At 42.1% G+C, this 25,453-nt stretch overlaps 2 protein-coding genes across 6 annotated transcripts in view; both read right to left on the reverse strand.

The window, feature by feature from the left end:
- Positions 1 to 1,375: 1,375 nt before the first annotated feature.
- LOC127007345 (leucine-rich repeat-containing protein 59-like) lies at positions 1,376 to 11,130 on the reverse strand. Its single transcript, XM_050878199.1, has 5 exons — positions 10,937 to 11,130; positions 8,128 to 8,313; positions 6,974 to 7,187; positions 3,533 to 3,748; positions 1,376 to 2,323 (listed from the first exon to the last, which is right to left on the reverse strand). Exons 1-5 carry the CDS (start codon positions 11,024 to 11,026, stop codon positions 1,653 to 1,655), a joined length of 1,377 nt encoding a protein of 458 aa, XP_050734156.1. The 5' UTR covers positions 11,027 to 11,130; the 3' UTR covers positions 1,376 to 1,652.
- A 7,117-nt stretch (positions 11,131 to 18,247) lies between these two features.
- LOC127007346 (trichohyalin-like) overlaps positions 18,248 to 25,453 on the reverse strand; it is a 90,873-nt gene continuing 83,667 nt past the window's right edge. For all 5 annotated transcript variants that reach the window (XM_050878200.1, XM_050878203.1, XM_050878205.1 and 2 more), the window contains 4 exons: positions 24,050 to 24,169; positions 21,017 to 22,440; positions 20,245 to 20,816; positions 18,248 to 19,931 (listed from right to left, as the gene is read on the reverse strand). In XM_050878200.1, the coding sequence (XP_050734157.1) occupies positions 19,595 to 19,931; positions 20,245 to 20,816; positions 21,017 to 22,440; positions 24,050 to 24,164 (2,448 nt within the window). In that variant the 5' untranslated portion in view covers positions 24,165 to 24,169 and the 3' untranslated portion in view covers positions 18,248 to 19,594. The remainder of the gene's footprint in view (positions 19,932 to 20,244; positions 20,817 to 21,016; positions 22,441 to 24,049; positions 24,170 to 25,453) is intronic.

Genomic DNA, 25,453 nt, shown 5'->3' on the forward strand with positions numbered 1-25,453 from the left:
GCCTATAAAAACAAAACTGATGGATCTTTGACTTTTTTTCTTTCCGCGGATTTCCAGGAATGTTTCCAAAACATTGATGGCTCGCTGTAATGTAAGACGCGCGGATTATAAGTAGATTATTTTTAAGATCATGGATGGGAAACTGCACTTAGGCAGCAACCCATACCTCACACCCAAGAGCCTGCTCGACACTGTCCGGCGCCCGAGCAAAGCAGTGCAGCGACACACTCACTCACACGCTCCTTGGTGGTTATTTCTGGTTCCCGGCGTCGCGTCACGGACCCGCTGACTCTATCATGGCTGTCTAGGGCCCATTAATACGTGCTGATTTGTGTCCTGCTGCTGGCGCTCACCTACATCATGCAAGTGACGACAATAAGCAGCCAAGGTTTACATACACACACTATTTTATATATATATATATATATATATATATATATATATATATATATATATATATATATGCGCCCGTCATGGCGCAGGCAATTGTTTACAGTGGCGCCATTATTCTTGGCTCATGCTGTCCCCCCCCGGAACTCATTCTTGATATCACTTGCACAGCTTCTAGAGTCCGGGATGATGGGTGGTCTTCAGGACATGTGGGTAGTCTTCGGCCACTCGGCGATGACTGAAAAATCCCAGGTGATAGCGGCGGATTCGATCCCGCATCATCCACAACGCGGCGAATGCGGGGCCTGCACGCTAACCACTCAGCCACCGCCTCCCAGATGTATGTATCACCTCCACCTTCCCATATTACTTAGTCTGACCTATCAGTCCCACCCCTCATTTTTCTTTTGCAGGTTCCGTTTGTCTGCATAAAATGTAAATTTTCTACCTCACAGTTGCCATAGCCAAATTTACTGTTTATTAATAAACGCACTCTCATCCACCCACCAATCGCCAATGTATTTATTATATCCTTTTTAATAACTTCTAAAATCAGTGTTTTTCAACATAGGCCATATGGCCCCCCTGGCATCCATGAGTTATTCAGAGGACACAGGACAAAAATAGAAGAGGGGAGGGGGCATAGGGGGTTACAGAGCAAATTTTATGTCAGACTGGTATGCTTTAATTCCTACTTTGTGAATATTATTGGGAATACTTGCATGATCTTGATGATTAGTGATATTTTTTAATGAAAATATTCATCCAGATTCTGAAGTCCATTGATATACAACATGAGTAGGATTTTCAAGTTCATAGTCCTATCCAAACTCGCCATTACTATACCTACTTCCCAAAATGCAGCGGCTCAGGGGAGGCATGAAAAGTCAAGCTGGATTGGAGGGTCCACAGTCATTAAAAAGTTGAGAAACCCTGCTCTGGATCATGCAACATATTAAGTGCTCCAGTGATAGGAATTAGAGAAAAAATTTAATATTTTTATTAATCTGAGAATGAAAACAATTTCCTTATTTCTCATACTGTTTGACATATACTGCTTGTATATGGAAACAGTAAGTCACTAACACACTGAATATTACATAAATAAAGTATTATTGCATTAATACTTTGAAGCACCTTCACTTCAAATACTGTAAGTTTATAATTCAGAAATTATGGAATTTATACATCCAAACAAAAAATAAATAAAATAAAAAGAAATTATGGGATTTATACATCCATACAAAAGTAAAACTGTAGAATTACTTAACAAGTCCCTCAATAGACTGTTTCACAGCAGCAGCATGATCCTTAACAGACTCAAGGACACCTGGGCATTGCTCCTGAATATAGGTCACAGCAATGACCACCTGCTCCCACACAAAGCCCCACAAAGTAGCAAGACGCTCCATCACAAGCTCGTAATATGGCTTGATGGCTTCAACAAAAGACATCAGTGTCTTGTTCCTACTCAACTCTTCACAGATGACCAGCCACTGCTCATAAAAGAACAACATAGTTTCCCTGATGGCCTGTACAATGGAGTTCCAATCAACATTGTCAACAATCCAGTTGTAGCTCCAAATTATGTGTTCTCGTAACCACGCCCATGCTGCTGACACTGCCTCTACTGCAGGTTCTATGTAAATATTCAAATCTGTTGTGTGTTCCTGCAACTCTGCCCAGAGATAGGACGCTGTCTCAGTTATGGTTGTGCTGACACTTTGTGCTGTTTGCTGTAGGTTTTCTGGCTTTAATGCTTCAAGTGTAAGATTTGCCAGAATATTGGCATTGTCAACAATGCGGGGCAAGGCAGCAGAGACACCCGATGGAGAGAGATCACCATCGGTGTATACATAAAGGCATGTTCCTCCTGCCCCAAGCAGACAGAAGAACAGCAATAAGTTTATCCATCCCAGCAGTGACCAACCACCTGAAAAAATCAATATATTAGTGCCAAAATGAGAATAAATCTGCAAAAATGCTTGATTATGTTACTTTTTTTTAAAAACTGCTCATCAAATCTTCTATGAGGGGATGGCCATGGCAGAACACCTCCACATATAGACAAAAATAAGACTGAGAGAATACAAAGAGGAACAACAAAGACGGTCCCTAGTCTGAGAGATCTGGTGTATGGCCCATTCTATACTAGCGGTGAAAACGCCGCGTTTCTACTGCCGACGCGGCCAGGCAGTTTTTTCAATCTATACTAGGGCGGTGAAAACGAGATTGGAAATATTGGGGCTGCCCTTCTAAAAAAAAAAAAAAAAAAAAAATATATATATATATATATATATATATATATATATATATATATATATATATATATATATATATATATATATATATATATATATATATATATATATATATATATATATATATATATATATATATATATATATATATATATATATAATATTCAGGGTAGTGATGAAAGTAGGCAAAACTGATAGAAAAGATCTGTTTGCATGCAATGAGGTAGCAACAAGAGGATATGAGAAACTGAAAAAAGGCAAGGTGCTTGAAGGATTTCACAAAATATAGTTTTTCAAGTAGATGCACTGAACCATGGAAACCTAAAATGAACTGAAAACTAAGCCTGACTGATCAAAACAAGCAGATTGGACCCTAAAGTCATAGTTAACCTGGTAACTGCGGGGGTCATGTTTCTTAAAGGCTCCTCAAAGCGAATTAATGAGAAGAAATCATCACTCACGCAAACCATTTCATAACATATATATCAACGCATTTGTGATCAGTTTATACATCATCTATTTTGGGTGGTTTATACCATGGCAAAAATTTGGCCCATCGCTGGTACACGGTAAAGCCACAAATTTGGCCCGTCGCTGCTACCGGGTTAATATCCTGTACATATCACAGTGGGGTAAATACAACTAAATAAATATGCAGAAAAAAAAAAGTATATTTCCATTACTGAAAGTACTTAAGTTAGCAAAGAAACTTCCTATTCAAGGCTGATCTATTTTGTTCCTTGCATTCCTTTACTGCATATCTCTTCTATTTAAAGTAAGCAGAGTAATGACCAGTTAAGAAAAATCATTGCACAGAGTTTGCTTTCCCTGCTGGTAAATTCTTATTGTACTATTTACTGATCTAACCAAACGTTACCCACCTTTATTCACAACCTTCTTCTGTGTGAGCTGAGGCTTCGTTGGTTTGGGGACTGCACTGTATTGTTTATCTGTGTTTGCCATTCCATTAGCCTTTGCCTTCTGAGACTCTAGTTGAGCACGCACCTCTGCCTTCCTCTTCTCCTTTGCTGCTTTCTTTTCAGCTCTTTTCTTAGCTTGTTTCACTTCTTCAGCACGAGCACGGGCTTCTGCCTTTTCTGTTTATCAAATAACAGTATTATTATGAAACGTATAATGCATACTACAGAGTTAGTTTCTATCAGGGGGCTGGACCACCTCATGATCTAGGTTGGACCATCTCCTAGTCTGCCCTATGTACACCAACTTGAAGCACTCATGGTCTGGGTAGACCACCTTTCAACAGCTTACAATACCCTGTGGAAGAACTCATGGTCTGACCTCAAATCATTGGTGGCTTCTTCCATATGGCCATCCTAAGCCATTCACTTTAAAAGTTACCTTAAGACTTTATTCACACTCAATCAGTTGGCTCTTATTTGATGCTTCCCCAAATTCAATGTCTTCTTTTTTAGCTCATGCTGCATCTTTTCACAAAGTTTGATGAAGGAATAATAGTTTTTGCATAATCCTGCTAAAAGGCAGACAAACTGCACAAAAACATAACCTCCTTGCTGATGGCAAAGATACATGCTTTTTATTATTTTATTATTTTTATTATTGCTTCTTAAAATATCATTAAATCCTTAAAGAGCAAGAAAATGCAAGTTCCTTGAAATTATAGGTTGATGATTCAAAATCTAAGGGATGAAATGTCCTGAACCTATTCTCAAACTTTAACCCGTCCACTTCGGCTAATGAAGCTATGAGTGGCTGAGAAACAGCTAAATATGGAATGAACATGAAGGTAACAAAACAGCATGGGGTGTACATTAGTATGTTTCTCTCACACCCATACAGATGCTATTTTTTTTTCAGTAAAAAATCATTGTTACCTGGTATTCCCACTTACAAAATTAACCCATTTGTGATGGCTGGCATCCAGCCCTAATGCTCCTACAGTCAACTGACCCAAGAGTGAACTACTGAGTGACACATGTCTCCATGGCCTCCAATTTGCTCAAATTTTGGGACACTAACGTTGAACAATACTGGCTGTACTGATCCAGTGACACTTAAGACATTGGGACAGAAATGGCAAGTTTTTTAAATGGGTGAGATGCTGAGCTTGCCATAAGTTTCAGCAATTAATCTGAGTATCTAATGGGCCAATTTTGGTTAGCAGAACTGGTGCTGTGTGGCTGGATATTTTTGAAGTTCTAGGAAAAAATAAAAATAAAATAAAATAATATAAAATAAATAAATAAATGTATACAGTAATCCCTGCTGTATTCAGATTTCCTGTATCTGGACATGCTCCGTATCCAGATACTAGGCCTTGGCTCTATTACATCCATATTTCATGTATTTCACCTCCACTTTCTAAAATACTACTTAAAACCTTTCCTTACAAATTAAAAATATCATTGTCTTGCATCCCCATGACTTGCCTTGCTTCTTAGTACCCTTGTGTCAATTCACCCTTCACTATTCCCTTCCAGCAACCACCACTTCAGGGATTTAGGTTTAACTGTCTCTGCCATTCCACAACTCATTCCTTCCTCATTCCAAGCTTCCAACCCAGTCTCATTATTTTTACTATATTGTCCATGTACAGTCAAGTCTCTTTTATTTGAGATTCTCTTAACCAAATTATTTGAATAACCATAAGTTTAATGAAAACTCTCTAATTTCATTTAGCCGAAGAAATCAGAAATTTATCTGAAATCTGAACCTCGCGCCACTAGCATTTGTTTACGGATGTTCCACCAGAGCAGGCGCCAGTTGCCACCAACTCCCCGCCCCTCTTAAAGGTAACCCAGTTGGTGGAAGTGCTAAGAGAAAAAGAGTTGTGCCTACTCCAAAACAGAAAATAGAAATACGTATGTAAGAAGCTAGAAAGTGGTGTAAGCAGATGTGTGTTAATGAAGGATTACAATGTCGGGTCTATCATGCTGTACGACACGTGAAAACAAAAAGACAAACTTTTCAGTTTCATGGTTAATTTTGATGTTTCACAGACTATGGAAAAGCAATGTACACTAAAGGAAGAAAAGTTTCAAGAGCTGGACAAAGTTTTAAAAAGAGTGGTTTCTTACCAAATGTGCCGAAAGAAAAGGCTAACCATTTCATTAAACTCACTGAACTGAAAGAGCCATGTGAATTCTCTATTGGTTGGCTCCAAAAGTTTAAAAAGAGACATGGCATCAGGAAACTAGATGTGTGGTGAAAAAAATTTGGCTGACACAGATGCTGCTGAGGAATTTTTGTCAGATCGTTTACTAATCTGTTTTCCCTTGTATTTTCTAGATTAGCATTCATCCCCCAAAAATGATTTAATGGCACTTTTAAAGTCCCATGATTTTCGGATAAAAGAGACTTGACTGTGATAAGAATCGTTCAAGAAGCTCATATCAATGCTCACATACCTATGTCTCAATTGTATATGTCAGAAATGACAGTCACAAACCTGCAATCACTTTAATTTTATCCAGTTTCTTTTTCTGGATGGCTTTTATCCTTCAACTCACTTTCCATGTTTTTGCAACTGCAGAGAACTGAAATAATTCACTCTAATACCATATTTGCCAGTGAATAGACAACTCTCAATCTTTCCATTCAAAATATGAGCTTAGAAGTATATTCTCTGTATTAGATCTAACTAGAGCTTGATTTATTGAGAGCTTGCTGCCTCAGTAACCTCATTCCTCTATCACTCTTCTCGTTGACTTGTAAATTAATACTCTGAACACCTTGCAAAACAACAGTCTTTGGTTGGGTTTCACCTTCAATCAGCTTCTCATGTGGGTTTCACAGGCAGTAACTGTGCAGTCACTATCTCTTTCTGTTACCTCACAATATGTATTAACCTTATGAACTCATATATTAGTTTATTTTCTAGTTTTACAGACATTATATGTATAATGTTTAATAGTGATATCAATCTTTACACTACCTGGGTAGTGCTTATGGGAGGATGGCCAGGATGTTTATATTTACAGTCTTGGAGTTCTGTGATGGCTGATGAACCCAACAATGGCTATCACTTAATTCAATGGTTGGAAGTCAAATTTAGTGCTGATGCATAATTTGACAGTAAAACCAGAAGGGCAAAGTAATTTAGTAAGTTAATCATCATAGTGAAACAAAGGAGTGCAGTGGATCTGAAGTTGCTTACTGTTTACCACTTGTCAAAGTATGAGGAGCCTGCAAATTTTCTCCCTGGCAGCAGCTCACAGCCCAAGCTTGTAACTTGTCAATTCTGGCACAGTGTGATGCTGGCTAAAGGTGTTCCAGGCACATACAAAACTAAGTGTAACTACTTTTAATAACTGAGAATGGGGATGGCCTTGCACTCAACTAACCTTTCTCCTTTTTTAGCTTCTCCTGTTTTTCTGTTTCCATTTGAATCTGTAGCTTCTTCAGATGGGCAATTACGTTCCTGGCAGCTGCCTCACACTCTTTCTGGTTGAGGCAGTCACCAGCAACCTTCCTGAGATTGGGATTGAGTGGGTTGCCCTTCAGGTCCAGCCACTTCAGGCTTGGCAGTTGACAGAAGGTCAACGGCAGGTCTGTCAGCTGTGAAAAAGCATTTCTTCATACAAAAGCTATACTTGAATAAATGAACATGAAGTAAATGAAGCAACTATTTCTGCTGTGTAAACATACATTATATGGCTTTGAACAATTACAGGAACCACGAAAACAAACGAAGAATCAAATACAGCAGAATGCCAATTCAGCATAAATCATACAAAGATTATATAGTCTAATGTGGATAAGCATGACATGACAAAAAAATCTGTAATTAATTGAGAATCTGTCAGCAGCAGTAAAACATGAGCTGTAGTTGCTATAGTTGAAGACTGGAACTTATAAGACACTGGTGAAAACTTTTCTGCCTAGAACTAACCTCTGAGAAAGCAAGTTTTTCTTTTTTATGCAAGAGTGGATAAAACTTGTGATCTTTGAAGATTTATTGATGTAACTGTTAAATTTCACTGAATACTGATTGTTGGTATTAATTACCATAACCTGTAAAGAGTATATTACATCAGCAGATACAATAACAACTATTAACCCTTTCACTCTGGTGACGCCGACGTCGGCATTCGATGGCTTCACCGTATGGAAAGGGTTAGTCCTCTTCTAAACCTCTTAATCCTATTCCATTTCCTCTTAATTCTCTTCTAAACCTCTTATGAGGTAATGGAAGAGGAATTTAGAGGAGGATTGAGAGGCTTAGAAGAGGATTAATCCTCTTCCATTTCCTCTTGATCCTTTCCATACTATGACGCCGACGTCTGCGTCACGGATGAAAAGGGTTAATAAACAACATATATGCTGTAATATACTGGTGCGTGCCTAGTACCGCCGGTATAACGAGGATCAGGCCTCTACCTGTAACCCCTGTAACTACACCTCACCCATCGTGAGTAGTGGGGGGGATTCTGGAGCTGCCCTGTGTAGGCCACCCGGCCTCTTGCAGTTTCCCTATGTTCTTCTTATACTGACTGACCTGATTATTGTACAAGTCAAGATGCTTCAGGTTCCTCAACTTGAAGAAATTTTGTGGTAGTTCTTTGATTTTGTTGGAGCCAAGTTCAAGGTGGGTGATGTTGCTTAGGTTCTGGGCAAAAGTGGGTGGCAGGGTCGTCAGCTGGTTGCTGGAGAGGTCGATTTTTGTGGCTCTTGGCAATGCTGCCTGTCAGGGGAAAAGAGAATGAAAAAAAAAAAAAAATTACTATCAATGTTTCCAGTAATAAGTTGGTCTTGGTAATGATACATGTGAAGGGGGAGAACAAGCACAAGTTTATAAACAATTTAAATACTTTTAGTGACTGCATTGTCTGCAGAAAATCCAGTATAGGTAAAGGGAAGAGTGACACTTTTCATCTACAACTGTGTCATGTGCGGAAAAAAGCTCATGTATAATCAAGGAATCAAATTTTGCTACTTGAGGAAATCTACTGCGGAAAAAAAGTGTTCACTACTGGAAAAAAAACTGCATTAGGCACGCTATGTTTCACTGCTCATTTTAATACCATCTATGCCAACTGTAGTTCCTCACTGTTGTCCTTTCCTAGGATGTGAAGCCATGATTGTCCAGAGCTGGCAAATTTATGTTATGTAAGTATATATGTAAAGTTACAGATCTACTGTCCTGTATGACTTATCTAAATTCTGATAACTTTGTCATATTAATGAGAAAATTGCCTTTTTGACCTAACTCTAGGTAGTGAGTCTAGTTTAGGAGATACTAGAGTTCTCTGAATCTTAACAATTTTATATTCATGTCCCTTCAAATCCTAAATGACAAAATAAGCTAACCAAATCCAACAAAATGTTGCCTCACCTCATCAAATAAAATAACTAAATACCAAATAAATGTGCTAGTAAATGACGCTGAAATGAGTCTGGGACCAATAGGCCATACTATTTTCACCCGTAATACTGTTAGGCCGTAAGATGTTTAGGCTGTGATGCATTTTGGCTGTAAGGCTAAGATGTTTATGATGCAAGAACTATTAGGTCCAAGGGTTTCAAACAATGGCAGCATGATTAGTTAGTTAAAAATTTGTCTTGTTCAAACTCTGTATCATAGTTTTCATATGTTGTCAGTGATAGGATCCACCACCAGGGTGCAGCCCCAGCCAAATGTTTGCCAGCATTTGCTAAAATGTGTCTCAATTCACCCTTTTTTTGTTGGGGTGAATTGAGACAAAATTATTGTCTATAACAACAAAAATATTAAAGACATTTTATTTGTTTAATTCATATTAAACCTGAAATATTTAACAATCAACATGCAAAAAATAATGCATCTAAAACCTCAAATAATTTCAGGAGAACAAATTTACCAAAACTATTGGTTTTGCAACACAAAATGTTGCGGGGGTAAGAAATCTTACTTTTAGGGAGAATGGCTTTTACATGCTTTTAACAACTTCCTACTGAAAAGTTGTAAATACAAAGTTTTTAGTTATAGCCTAGACATATCTAATGAGCACAACAGGAAAAGCATGTTGAATCAAACAACTTCGCAATATTGACTGTCTCAATTCACCCTCCCCCCAAAATGATCTCGATACACCCCACTTGACAATACATGATAAACTGACTTGTTTTCTTTTAGGAATCCCATCTCTCAACCAATCACGAGTGGTGATTCGACATAACTCTCCACAATACATCAATACAGATACTGCCTCACAATAAACACCACATCTTGATCTTGATCAGTAATGCGCAGGGCACCTGTACATGCATAACAAGCATGATTGGGTTGGCTGTTGGGGGGATGGGGGAGCTGAGTGTGCAAGGGTGGGAAGTGAATTAAGTGTAATTTTTAGTGTATGTTGGTGTGTTGTGGTGACAAGTGAGTGTGTATTTGTTTTCTGAATGAGTCTATTGTATCACAGTCTAAAATCTGTTGAGGGAGGCTGTTCCAGTCACGTATGGTGCATGGAAAGTACGAGTTCTTGTGTGCATCTGTGTTTGTGCGATATGTTTGGTAATTTTGGTTGTGTGTATTGCGAGTACATTGACTGTTTGCATTATGTAAGTATATATGTGGATCAATGTCAATGTGAGTTTTTGTGATCTAATACATAACAGTAAGTCTGTGTGCTTGTCTGTGTATGTGATGACGTTCCACGTTTATCTGTTGTTTGATCCATGTTGTGATGCCAGGCGTTCGAGTGTAATGTGTTTGTAATAAATCTAGCCGCCTTGGTGTTGGTTTGCTCTAACCAATCAATGTTTCTGTGTGTGTATAGATCTCACAGTGGAGAAGTATTCTAGTGTTGGCCTCACAAGTGTGTTATACACTATGTGTTTTATGTAAAGTGTAGTTATGTGGATTCCTCCTCTGGAACCCCGGTGTTTGTTTGGTTGGTTGTGGCATTGATATGGTCTATGTGAGTGCTAGTGGAGAGGTGGAAACCGAGGTATTGGTGTGTGCACAGATTTAAGGTGTGTATTATGAAGTGTAAGTGTGATGGATGGGGTTGTGAACTTTGGTGAATCTTAAGTTTACATTTGTCTGGGCGGAAATGCATTATATGTATACAGTTTTTCAACACATTTTGTAACGCTCAACTGGTAGGTGGCCAGTGTTCCTTACGTCTCTTCCCAAGCATACAAGGGTCCTGCGTATACTCCAGAGACGTTACATGACTGGTGGGCCAACAACAGGCGCCGGAGAAAGGAAGCCAAGCACGGCAAAAAAAAAATCCTAACAACAGCCGCCGGAGAAAGAAAAGCCAAAGAGAAACCTCTGACTAAACATGGCAAAATAATCTTATACTCGGATTCGTTCGACTTACTATCTCTTTGACCGGCACCTCCGTAAGACTCATCATACTGAGGTCGAGTTCATCGCCTTCCAGCTTGTCTCTGAGGCTGTTCTTGGCCATGGTGCCGTCGTGTACTTGCCGCGTCAGGGGAACACACACTCGCCAGCTGATCGCCGCCGCCGACCCGTCAAACTCGGGCCACACTGTTGCCAGGCACGACACTCCCCGCTACTCTTAACACCGGCAGGAGTGTACAAGTGAAAATATTGAAGTATTTACGTAATTTTGTGATTGATTGATTGATTGATTGCATGATAGTTTATTGTTGCAGGTATACAACAAAGGAGGAGGGAGGAACCTGCCATCCCAACTCCCAGGCAGTATATAGTTTCTTATTTATAGGTTGGTGTGCCTTACACTCTGTCGCAACCTTATTTGATTATTGCAGAAATTATAAAAAAGATGGTTCAAAGTCTTGGTGAAGATAAATTTGTCATCATATCACTAGTTTATTAAGTACTGGATACTTCATTCACCGTGAGCCTATTTACTGAGCACTGCTCGCTGAAAATTGTTTTTTTTTAATTGTATAGTTATTTGTCTAGCAGATCTGTAAAATTGGTAAAAATAATAACCTATCGCCGCTTTCATAGTTAGAGAATATCAGTAACCTAAGAGAACCCCACCTAACCCTGAAGGGTACCAAGCTTATCGCCAAAAAAAGTAACGTTTTGACCCAGACCAGGCTCGCGCCTCGCACCGTCCCTGAGCCCCGCGACGCCACGGCGTGGCAACACTGCGGCGGCGCTCCGCGCAGCCCTGACGGACATCCACGTGTGCCAACTGGCCTTAATATTTACATTAGCTGATCACAATCAATTCGTGAGTTATCATCTTAAATATTTAATTGTGAAAATAAATGATTGGTCTTACCGTAAAATTACCTGCTAATTTTATATATTTAGTGATTCTTTGCACAACTAGGGAAGATAACAAGGAAAAGACGCTCGCTTTGCGCAAAGTTTACTAACAAACTTTGACAGTCGTGAAGTTGCCAAGTTCTTAAAAAGCTTCATGAACTAAATTATGTAATGAAGTGCTTGATGTCAAGTACCCTCTCACTTTGTTCAAGATATACCGAATAAAGACCAATAATCAATATAATGCACAACGACCATGTTACCTTTGCAACGGAGAAAAATAATTATTGTGACCTGTCTTGTGTGGGTGTTGCAGGCCGTAGAGCACGACCAGTGGCTTTCCTCACTAAGTAATTTCATCTCACGGGATTTAAAGATTGCCGCTCATTCTTGAATCATGCTTTCCTGCCCGATGGTGGCCCAGTCGCCGCTGAAGCATGAAGTGTCTAGGGCTGCGAATTGTCTTAATTGTTATTATGAGTAGAGTACAACTCCGTGGCGGGATTGCTCCTTCATGCCGCACCGTACTGACCGTGTGCGGTTACTTCACTCAAAGTATTTTTGGAAAGCAGGAAGGGGGATGTTGCTCTGAACCTACTGTCATTCTTATTTGATAAAGTTCTTCCCTACCTCCCTATATAAAGATGCCAATATATAAATAAATAAATAATATACTAATAAGGGATATAAAATATCAGCTTGCCGATACCTACTGTGATTTAGCAATGCTTCTGCAAATCATATTACCAGTACCAATATATATATATATATATATATATATATATATATATATATATATATATATATATATATATATATATATATATATATATATTAGACTTTGACACACACACACACACACACACACACACGTAGCGGAATTTGAAAATATTTACTTTAATATACATTATCTCACCGTCTCGAAAAACACGAGAAATGGATCGAGCACGGAAAGGGGGAAATACCCCCCCCCCAAAAAAAAAAAAAAAACATACACACGAAGTCATGTCCCAGCCTTGAACCAGAATCCGCGAGCATGTAACACCAAGTTCAAAACGAGGAGGGTACTGGCTAGCAATTGCGAGTCTAGCACGTGATTTGACCATCGTGAATGACACGTTGCATTAATTCTGTCTAAGTTACACTCCTCATCCGTTCTCTTCCGAATAAAAACAACAGCATCTTCACTATTGTAGCTCAAGGCCTTGCAAGTTCGTCAGCCTAACACTGCCTGAGCCCAATCAATCACAAGGAGATTCATGCGAATAGCCTACCTTGAGGGCGAGGGTCTTGTGAAGAACATAACTCACTCTTGAAAATATAGTTAGGGTATATAACAATGATTAACGAGAATAATGGTTACTTAATATTATCTTGAAAGGTACGGATAATTTTGGTTATCTCAGTTCAGTTATCCTGAATATTATTTTTCCTGATAATATTATGATTGGAAATACTGAGCACAAACTAGCTGATACACCTTAATTGCAACCTCTCCCACGGCGTGTTGTTTAGGTAAGTTTCCCAACCTGAGCAAACTAGTTAGGGCTCATGTTATCTATTAGCGCCCAGGCGGATTAGACAGTTATATTGGTCTGCATTCCAGCCGCGTGTAACTTTTTTCTCGTCACATTTGTGGCGGCACTGACACACCGCCATGCACGAGGCTTCCGACGTGGCCATGGCGGGAGGTGTCCAGTACACACGCATACTTGACGCCGGTCCAAGAACACATCACTATTAGCTTAGTAGAACATGATTTTTGTATAGTTGTTTCACTTGCTTTACAGCTGCATCAACCTACGACACTCACCTTCCGGAATGACTCCGGCAACTAATCAGAGGCGAGCCCCTTTGCGTCAGGCCGAGAGATATTTGGTTTATGATGTTGCCGAACGCTGCACGGGGAGCACACTGGCGCCGGCCGCTGGCCTGGCACATGCGGAGCGCGGCGGCGGTGCCAGTGGCTCTGCCCGGCCTGTACGACAAAGATATTTCTGTAACAATGAAAATCCGAGGAGGATGACTGTAAAGTATGCAGCGTTCGATTTAAAGCGCGGACATGTGTGTGTGTGTATATATATATATATATATATATATATATATATATATATATATATATATATATATATATATATATATATATATATACACACACACACACACACACACACACACATAATATTATGTGGCTCATAACAAGGTAAAAATAACCGCTTACCATTATTTCCTGACGCTTGATTCCGCTAAGGGAAGTGCTGCCCCGTGTTACTGCTCGGCATGGAAAATAAATATCACTATGACCCACAGTTGATTTCCTAAAAATAAATGCGACTTTCCTATTTACTAGGGTAAATCACCGCGTATAATGTACATGACTTAGTCAGTTAGAGATAAAAGCGTTGGTGATGCGACGGTAGGAATAGGATAAGTTCCCAGTGAAGGCAGGGGTTGAAGGCAGCAGCAGCAGCAGCAGCAACGGTGTTTGGGCCCTCGGCCAAGGCGGGCAGGGGTCGAAGTGGGGGTCATAACCACGTCAGCCCTCAAGGCGCTTTGGCAAAACAAACAAGCAATTAATTGGCTTCTTTTTTGCTGATACTTAATTTGAAATTGACAGTGATGAAGATAGTGGGGCGGATAACATTCTTTTGCTGATATTCGTTATAGACTAACGCTGAACCACCAGAAGCAAGCAGTGTTTAGGGGCGAGAACTTCATCCACCAAGTGCTACAGCTAGCTTGCCGTCCGCGGGTTTTATAATTCGTTCCCTTACAAGGACACAGAAAACCCAGTCATTTTACAACATTTTTATTCTTAAAATACAAATAATACTCAGTTAACTATGCCAATTATGTACACCAGATGCCCCTCCCCCGGGCATGTCCTGCCCTGAGGGGAGGTGGCGGGGCGGGGCACGGGGCGGGGTGCGTCTCTTCGTTGTGGGGGGTTGTGAATCAGAACGGGAACACTGTGTTGCGTCACGGAACATGTAGGTAGACTATCAACTGCCTACGATTAAATACTACAGGTTAAGCATGTCCGCCAATTTGTACGCACCATTCACATTAATACGCTACCTTGATGAAGTTGAGCTGAGGTGTAACGTGTAAAATATTGTCAAAAAAAAGATGAAGAAGCATAATTTTCGTATCCCAGGTAAATCTTCCAGAGTAGTTTCATTCTTTATGATATGAGTACCAATTGTTGAGGCGCGTAGGAACTGGCGGACATTTCCTACCACTGTACCTAACAAAAAGCAGACTGCCACGTGCAAGCACCGGAATCACAGCGAGTGAACTAGCGCACCACACGAAAACATGTAACGGAGGAAGGCGGCTGGTGGGGAGCAAGGCCAAGGTGGACAGATCTTCCAGGCAGCTCACGTCTTGGCTCTGGCTCACGAGGCGCCACTGCACAGCGATTCTCATGGAAACTAATCATTGACAACGTGCATCTTTCTATAAACATTTCGATCGATATAATTAATGTTTATGCATTATTACCATTACTTATATATACCTGACTTTCTGTAACAAAGCTATTATTAATTAATACTTTTATAACATTCAGACAATAGTTTTTCGGAGGACCATTGTCAGATGGTATCATGTGTGCCTCATTGACGTAATCGGACTGGAAGATCTGTCGGGTCTAATCAGGCCTTGCTGAGGAGAACCCGTCAAACAACCTCGCGTTGCTGAGCCTCCTCTTGCCATCCGTTTCCCACGCACCGAGTATCAGTGAAGGAGGAACACGAGGAATAATTTTTTTGCTTAGTGATGCACAAGTTTACTTCGCAAGTTTATAAAAAAAATCCTAAACAAACAGTGCACCACAGTAGTAGAGTAACCTAAGGGGCTGAGGGGGGGAGGGAAACATTAGCCATGGAGGAAAACTGTCATGAGTTTGGTAACGTGAAGGACCTGACGCACACCTTTCGCATCGTGTTGTTTCGTTCTGAGCATATCAATATTGCGCCCAACTTTATAATATGTGTTTCCTGATTCCTTTTCTTTATGGTGTGTGTGTGTGTGTGTGTGTGTGTGTGTGTGTGTGTGTGTGTGTGTGTGTGTGTGTGTGTGTGTGTGTGTGTGTGTGTGTGTGTGTGTGTGTGTGTGTGTGTGTGTGTGTGTGTGTGTGTGTGTGTGTGTGTGTGTGAGGTAAGGAAAAGTAACTAAAAAATAACGTGATGAGAACAAGTCTGATGAATAAGGTTTCAGCCATATACAATGCAACATGTTAGGGCAGTTGGGCAACACATCTGATCTAGTTGAAGAAAATAAGTGACTTTATATAGATAATAGCTGATTCATTAAAATATTTTTTTATTGCTTTTTCATACTAGTGATATCTTTAATATTTTTTTTCTCGAAAATGAACAAAGCAAGAATCAAGTAATATTTTATATTTACTTAATAGATTCATCGCAAATGCAGTCTTTGCAACAAAGTCGTATAAGGGTGCTGAACAGTCTAAGCCTGACCCAATGGGTGCCGGGCTGCTTTTACCCTAGTATATAGGTACTCAGGTCATAAAAAAGACAAAGAAACGCTGATGCAAATACACCAGCTCTTGAATGTGAATCGTATTTGTAAGCAACCTGCAGTCAAGGTCAATATAGCTGCCTTTGATGTGACGAAACGATAACATCCTTCCATATAACATTCGTACACATATTTGTAATATAACACGAAAATTCCAACAGTAACATGGTATTGCTTAACGATTAACAGATAAGGAACGGGAGGATCCGCTGTCACTTAATGGCAAGGGTGGACTTACAATCTGAAATACAGGGGTAAATATGTGTTTTTGCCGTTTTTTTTTCAAGGAGTACAGACAAATATGCTGTTAAAAAGATTATACACGTGATAATATAGGCGCAAACCTGTGATTTTTTGACATTTCTTATCAGAGAGAATGCACTGTTGCAAAGTTTGGGGCAAAGATACGTCACTTTTATTCCAGCCACGGAAAGATGGGGCTGGGCTGGTGTCTGTCTATGGAAATAGTGAATCAACACTAAAATAGGGTAGAGTTATATATATATATATATATATATATATATATATATATATATATATATATATATATATATATATATATATATATATATATATATATATATATATATATATATATATATATATATATATATATATATATATATATATATATATATATATATATATATATATATATATATATATATATATATATATATATATATATATATATATATATATATATATATATATATATTAAATGGTGATTTCTTGAAATAAATTAAATGTATCATAAAAGGTAATTTCTTGAAAACTATTAAATTTCTCAGCAGATGCTTGGAAACAACGAAATCTATCATAGGGTAGTTCGAATGGAGAGATGTCAGCTCCCGTATACACGGACGAGTACGTATAGCCTTCCTACCCATAGACGAACAGGCGTTACAGCAACACACAGGGGTGATTCGTTCCGTGTGGGGGTGTCATGGATGCCACGCCCCCTTTTCCCCTTCGTCCTGCCCTCAAGGTCTAACTCGACATTTGCACCGCACACTAATGTCATGCTAAGGCTGGGAAAGATTATTGTCGTGACTAGAAAGTAAAAAAAAAAAAAAAAAAAAAAGGGGGAAAACAGTCTTCCATGTATGGTAAATTGAGAGTTTATATAACTGGTCGACACTGACGTGACAAGCCAACGCTAGGGTTCCTTGCCTCGTTCCCTTCATGGGCGGATGTACACCTTGGTTTTGTGTGATGATCAAGACTATCGAGAGATTATTAATTCAGACACGGATATGGACTGTATAAAAATAGAATATCCAAACTTAAAACTCTCATCCGAGTCACGAAACAAAATTTAACTCGAACATTTGAATATACATTTATCCTTCACATTATTTGCTTATGAGCGCTTGTGTTTGTTTAGTATATGTATAACAGATTCAGCCAGACCAACACAACACAAGATAGGTATTGGCAGCCACAGTATCATCAAAATAATGCTTTAACAATAAGCAATACGTCTATTTCACATTTCTTGCTTATGAACAGCGGTGTGTTTACCTAAAAAATGTAAAGTATATGTTTGCGTCCACACAGACTAACACAATACAACTAGAGTGGTGTCGGCAGCCAGTATGTCCTTAACGAATATTCACACTCCGAGCCATCAAGCAGACTGACGCGGTGGCATCTCGTCATCAGTGCTCCGGGTCAGGCCTGCCAGGACTCTGGTCTGGTTGACTGTGACTCAGGATGGTGACGGGAGACGTACGCTGTGCCGATTAACAAGACGAGTTGCATGGCGTAGCTGTGCAGTGCTGAAGAGGCGGCATCCCCTTGCTCAAGGTGGCTGGCAGGTAGGTTGCTAACTGGGGACTTGACAAGACACAACACTGTACCGGACACTGCAGAACACACACACACACACACACACACACACACACACACACACACACACACACACACACACACACACTCACTCACACACACACACACACACACACACACACACACACACACACACACACATACACACACACATTTTTGTTCATGACAAAAATATACGTACTAAGCTAAAAGCGTGTGGTCAACAGCACCATGTAAAGGAAAGCTTGATGCTTGTGTATCCATATCACTACAATTAAGAAATAATTGTTTATGTGAGCATAAAATCGAACAACCGTGAGTCACGCCAACAGGTAGTCAGTGACCGGGCCTGATTATTTCACTTGCCAGATTGTCACAGCACACACACACACACACACACACACACACACACACACACACACACACACAATAAATAAAATAAACATTACGTTTCATCCAATAACAATTAAGGAACAATTCCCTAGTAGTTTTAAACACTTTCTCATTAGGAACTTAATACGGTTGCACAGTGTGTCTAAATTATTTTTTTTTTACTACGTACTTATTAGAGTCTTAGACAGTGTAAACAGAGAACACTAATCTACCTCCGTCATAACTACTGGGAGTGTATTTACTTATTTTCTCAACTTTTTATATATTTTGAATGTTGCAAAGCGTGGTTTTTATACAACAAATTCGGCACACTTACCCAAGCATTAAAAAACTTATATGGCACATTATGACATCATGGCCAGGCAGGCAGACCGAAAGGCAACCAATAATACTCTGGAATAAAATTGTAACATCTAACGGTGACTAAACATTGAACTGCATGCATGGTGAGGCGTCAGCTGGCGACTGTCCCATTGACTTAGTGCCTCGCAGCTTTGATCTCCTCAGACGACTGTTACACAGCCACGCGCGTGTGCATGTAGTACATGTCACACCTCCACTTCACAGGGAATGAAGAACAAGCGGACGCGCGCACACACGCGGAGGAGTTCATCATTTACTCGTGCAGCAGGAGCGGTTTGGCTGGTGATGAGGTGATGGGGAGGGTCGGTGTGTGGGTGTTCACGCCTCCACCTCGGGACGCATGAAGAACAGGTGGATACACACACAAGAGTTACTCACTACTCGTGCAGCAGGGCTGGGATGACTGGGGAGGCTCAGAGTGGACGGGTGAGCAAAACACACACACACACACACACACACACACACACACACACACACACACACACACACACACACACACACCTGACTTGACGATGATGAGGGATTGCCTCCCAACACTTCGTCTTAAACTCCTGCAGCAGAACAGGGATGGTGGTGTGGAGATACTTTTCTTCGCTGACAATACCTGCAGCCGAGGTGATGTGCATGAGTCTGTTGGTTACTCCTGCAGCAGGACAGGAATGGTGGTGTTGAGGTACTCCTCCTCGCCGGAAAACACCCGCAACCCGAGGCGCTGCAGGGGCTCCTCGCACACTCCCTGAATGGCTGCCACCGCGTTGTAGTCCAGGGCGCTCCGCCAGGCGAAGATGGTGGCCTTAGAGTCCCTGAAGGTGCCGTACGCGTCTTTTCTCTTCTTGGGCTTCTTGTAGAGCGTCGTGTGGTCTTTCACGTAGGTAGACACGTACTTGTTGTAAGACAAACCCACGAAGTTGAATATTTCCTTTGCCTTCTCCTCCGGCTTCAATCCCAAGTCCTCGTACCGCACCATCAAGTATCTGGAATTTGTATTATTTGCATGATAATGTGTTATAGGAAACAAATAAGTTATAAAGATCAGTGTGCCAATATTTTCTTACATGTGTAAAGAATCTGTGAATCGACAGGATTTTTGTTAAACGTTTGTAAAGTAGCTTCCTAGGGTGAAAATCAATGTGATAATTTTTTGTAATTCACAGTCAGAAATGTACGATTCTTAGTCAAAGTCTGTGAGCGTTTTGCTGCATGACCACCTATAACAACAATTCGTTTCCTTTATTTGAGCTCATAATGGTGACGCTAACACGCCCCTCCCTCCCCGCCACTTGTTACCTGTCATTGTAGTTTTTCTTTAGCCATTCAGAGAAATTGAGGTCTGTCAGGAGGTCCTGGCAGACAGTGGCGGGGTCGCGGCAGGCGGGTGACTGGCACCAGGACAGTTGCATACGGGAGTGGAGGCAACCACGGGGGTCCCTCACCAAGTGTACAACCCGCAGGTCCAGAGCCTCGTCCTCCAACAGTTTGACCACAGGCGACAGGCCCAGCCTGACCGTCTTGAGCACGTTGACGGGCATGTAGGAGCAGACGCGCGACAGGTAATCCTTATCGAAGCAGAGGGCGCGGTTAAGCGTGCACGAGTTCCAGAGGCGCGTGTTGTGGCGCATCAGGAATGTGACGTTGCGCATGTAGGCGACGTAGTCATCGAGTTCACTGAAGTCGCAGGTAAGGATGGACCTGAGCAGGTGCTGTGCCTGCTCCACCAGGGGGCCATCCTCCAAGTGAAGGTTCTTCAGCAAGTGGTGCAGCGGCTCGAAGCTGTAGAACGTCCCAGGGTAGGCGCGCAGCAGGTCACCCAGATATGAGGAGCCGCTGCGCCAGGTGGACAGGACGAGCACTCTCCGCACCTGAGGTGGAGACAAGCAGGTGAACATACTTACCACGGCCTGACGCCCAGAGACACCTGGAAACACGTCAAACTGGGCACAACCACATTCTCTCCACAACAAAATCTGTTTGGCTACTAATATCCCAACACCATTCAATAATCTTCAAACCGTAACTTCAAAAGTCGCTTCAAGGAGACTGACAGAATATCTCAACTCACCTGTGAAGGGTCCACCACCTCCCCGGGAGTAAAGTTGGTGTCCCTTTGGGTGGATACGAACTCTCGCTTGATTATGTGGCGGAGGGCGGACTCCCCCTGTCTCTTAAGGCCATCGTAGGTCACTCTGGGGGCTGAGCCACGCCGTAGCAGGCCTCCCGCCGCCCGGCTGCCACTCTTGGGGACCCCCCTATCAGTCTGGTGCTCTGCCTCCTGCCGCTGGAGCTTCTCCTGCAGGCGCTGTGTTTCCTGACGGTGATGTTCGTTGAGTCTGTGCTGCTGCTTCATGTACTCCTGGTGCAGCTCCACCACCTGCTTCAGCCACTGTTCGTGCTCGCTGCCGCCTCCCGCGGCCACCGCAGAGTGAGGAGGTGGCATAGGGAGCCGCGGCCGGGCGGGGGAGCGCGCTTTGTCACGCTGACGGGACTTGCCGGATTTTCGGGGTGCTTGCAGCTGCTGATGCTGTCGGGGCTGTGAAGGTGCGTGTTGTTGTTGTTGTTGTCCCTCAGATGAAGGTGGTTTTGATTGTGGCTGCTTCTGCGGTTGCTGGTCGCGTAATGGTATTGGTTGTTGTTGTTGTTGTTGTTGTTGTTGTTGTTGCTGTTGTTGTTGTTGTTCCTGCTGTTGTTCAAGTGCTGATGGCAGCTGGGGTTGTTGTCGTTCTTGTTGTTGAAATGGTGGTGGTTGCTGTTGTTGGTGCTGATTCTGTTGTTGTTGTTGTTGTAGCTGTGACTGTTTTTGCGAATATTGTTGCTGTTCTAGTGACTTCTGCGGCTGCTGTTGTTGATTATTTTGTGATGGTTGTGGTGCTAGTGTCTGCTGAAGTTGTGGTGTTGTTGGTTGTTGTTGTTGTTGTTGTTGCTGCTGGTACTGCTGTGACTGTGACTGTGATGGCAGCTGTGGCTGCTCCAGTTCTAATACTGGATGTTGAAGCTGCTCTCCCTCCTGTTCCTGCTGCGGCTGTTGTCGTTGTTGTTGTCTTAGTGGGTTGTACTCGGTTAGCTGGCGTGCTTGTACCTGTTCCTGCTGTTCATCTTGCTGCTGCTGTTGCTGCCTCTCCTGCTCCTGCTGCTGTTGCTGAACTTGCTGCTCATTTTGCTTTCTATTTTGTTGCTGCTGTCCTTGAATATGTTGAATATCCTGGTGATGTTGCGGTTCATCTTGTGGTTGCTGATCATGCTGTTTTTGTTGTTGCTGTGGCTCTTCGGCCTCCACCAGCAGCACGCCCTGCTTGGCCAAGGCCTGGCGCTGATCCTCGGTTAGGGAAGGTGCGCTGCGGTGTCGCTGGGAGGTGCCTTTAGGAAGATCAGCACGAGGCTCAGGAGGCGGGGGTGGCGGGGGAGGTGGGGCGGGGGGGCTGGGGGACGCCGCCTCCTGCCCGCTGTCGTGCGTGATGCGCCGTCGCAGGAAGCCAATCTCCCCATCACCTGTGGCGGAACATTCGTCAGCGTGAGGCCGAGGCAGCAAGGCGCCGGCTATGTCTGAGTCTATTTACTTATTCATCTTTCTGTTTGTCTCTTTCTTTTTTTCTTTATTATGAAAGGTTGATAAATAGATGTTTTAAGTCGAGAGAGAGAGAGAGAGAGAGAGCATAATCTGCCTATATTATTCAAGTCCGGTGGGCCACACAGCTTGCACCTTTGCTAATCAGCCTTCTGTGGGCCGTTCCAGCGACTGTCTCAAACAAGGCCGCTCTCTCAACTGCATCGTTCCCTCAACTCTGATTCATTCATCGTGACGCCATGAGTTTAGCAGCTGCGTCATTGCCTTTCGGTAATTATAACATGTTGGTGGCAAAAAAAGCACATATGATTACATTATTTCCCTATACGAGTAAAAATAATATGAACATTACATTTGTCGGAGTGGCTGGGACGGGGTATAGCGTGTGTGAACAAAAACTATCACCAGGAAGGACTCGTGGTGATTTTTCCCATGTTAATTAGACCGAGGTACTGATGCTGACACGGAGACAATAAGCCAACGCCTCTTCCTATCTTCATCCCCGACCATAGACGAAGGGTATATAGGATACTCAAAGGATTCCACGGTGCTAATTTTGCCCTTCTGCCCTTCCATCCCTCTCCTTATCCTTCCATCCTTGCATCATGACAACTAGCAAATGATGAACTTTCTCAACAAGTAAAAACAACAACAAAAATGCTAATTGCACGAAAAGATTCCTGCACGCCATCCATATAGGTTGCCACAACAAACCTATGACTTGTACGACATCAATATTCATGGACGGCGATAACTAACAGGCACGCACTTGCATCGTCCGTAGTGTAGAGATTAGCACGCCTAGCTACGAATCCATGGACCCGAGTTCTATCCCGGTCGGTGGCCCTTTGTATCCAGCTCACCCAGCCGTTTATCCTCCCTTTCAGGCTGGTCAATGAATGGGAATCTGGGAAAGGTAAACTGTGGCAGCCCGGATGTCACATTTGTCCCGTGGCCGCTAGAAGGGTCTTACCAAACAGTCTCAGAAGCCAACGAGAGAAAGATAAGATGACTGACATTAACATTGATTTATACGATTTAATTTACTCAAAAGCACACACGTATAACCTATGGCTAGTCAAATAAACAAACATACACACTTTACATACGAATTGGTAAACATTGATACGGAAACATGTGCTCCCTCTCTCTCTCTCTCTCTCTCTCTCTCTCTCTCTCTCTCTCTCTCTCTCTCTCTCTCTCTCTCTCTCTCAATAGAAGAAATAGAGGGGAAAATATTATGATGAGGGCAGAATAAAGAGGCTATTACACTGGGCAAATTTCCCGTGGATCTTTTGTCAAACCACGATTTCCGCTGGCGTGGTTCTCATTTGTTTCTTGTTATTGCTGCTGCTGATGATGGGGAGTAACACCGTCGTCCTTTGGTGAAATCTACCGTAGCTTTGGAAGATCGTGGACACGTCAGAAAACCACAGAATGAGAACCACGCCATCGGAAATCGTGGTTTGACTGAAGATCCACGGAAAATTTGCCCAGTGTAATAGTCCCTTAACCGGGAGCAGAAGTGCTTACCAGGGAGTATCCTCGGCGGCGTGATGGGCTTGGAGGTGAAGACGAGCAGCAGCAGGAAACTTGTGAGTGACAGGGAGAACATGAGCCAATGCTTCTTGCGGATCCCCACCAGCATCCCGCCTGCGGAACAGAACACGACATTAAAATCTGATGAAACACAACATTAAAATCTGACATTAGCACGAAACACCCCATTAAAACTTGGCTGGAGCACGAAACACTTTTAAAAGTTAGGAGGAAGACGAAACACTAGAACTTAAGGGGCTATTACACTGGGGAAATTTTCCGTGGATTTTCAGTCAAACCACGATTCCCGCTGGCGTGGTTCTCATATTTCCGTGGTTTTCTGACGTGTCCGCGATCTTCCAAAGCTACGGTAGATTTCATTGAAGGACGACGGTATTACTCACCATCTTCATCAGCAGCAATAACAACAAACAATTGAGAACCACGCTAGCAGAAATCGTGGTTTGACTGAAGATCCACGGAAAATTTGCCCAGTGTAATAGCCCCTTTAGCTAGAGCTCGAAACACTATCATCCGAGTAACCATTGTTTTCCTTCCCTAGGTTTTCTCAGGGATCGCTCAATCTGTCGCTCGGAAAAAAACACGTCTGAGAGCGTGCTTGATGTTGCCCAACCTGTGATAGCCAGGACAAATGACATATTCGTGGTGGTGCTCTTCATCTCCATAATATCCACTGCAGCCAAACACTTGACACGAAGGTGCAATCACTGGTAATGCGTAACGCGCGTTATAAAAAATAAATGTATGTGTCAGATGTATGGGTATATAATACACGTCAATAAAGATGAAGGGACCCAAAAACACTAGAAACCTGAATTCAAGGAAAACACCAGAAACCCGAATTCAAGGAGACATTATAGCAACTTTATAATTTACAGACGCGGGCACCACCAAATTACGGGTGTGTGCGAGGGGTTAAAAGGGAATGATGAAGGTGTAGGGGACGGCAGGAGCAGCAGAGCACGACTTCACTACATCTCTCCACCTCGCTAAGCCAACGCTGTTTGCATGCAGCCATCGCCACTTTGAGGCAAGGCGCACACACACACACACACACACACACACACACACACACACACACTGGAATCTCCTCAAGAAGATACTTCAAGCCAAAAATATTTATGAATTTAAGGGCGCGTCCACACGGGTATATCAAATATGCGCTTGCAACATATAAACAACATGTAACCGAACAAACTGTTAAGGTTTTGTGAACTGTTTTGTCCAGATAATATTGGCAGCACCGGTTGCGAACATATTTGCAGCACCGATGTGGACGAGACAGTGCAAGTGCTTGGAGACGTGTGCTTGAACAGGTGTTCCGAACATACAAATGACACTTTGGCGAACAAGCTGTAAGCTTGTTGTCAACTGTTG

This window comes from Eriocheir sinensis, chromosome 35 (assembly GCF_024679095.1).
Source record: "Eriocheir sinensis breed Jianghai 21 chromosome 35, ASM2467909v1, whole genome shotgun sequence".
In the NCBI taxonomy this organism is placed as follows: domain Eukaryota; kingdom Metazoa; phylum Arthropoda; class Malacostraca; order Decapoda; family Varunidae; genus Eriocheir; species Eriocheir sinensis.

Excerpts from the sequence above, each read along its gene's own strand:
- LOC127007345 (XM_050878199.1), bottom strand. The coding sequence starts at position 11,026 with ATGGCCAAGAACAGCCTCAGAGACAAGCTGGAAGGCGATGAACTCGAC. Across the intron at positions 7,188-8,127 it reads TTGACTTGTACAATAATCAG|CTGACAGACCTGCCGTTGAC; the intron begins GTCAGTCAGTAT and ends GCTTTTTCACAG. Across the intron at positions 3,749-6,973 it reads GAAGCTAAAAAAGGAGAAAG|AAAAGGCAGAAGCCCGTGCT; the intron begins GTTAGTTGAGTG and ends TTTGATAAACAG.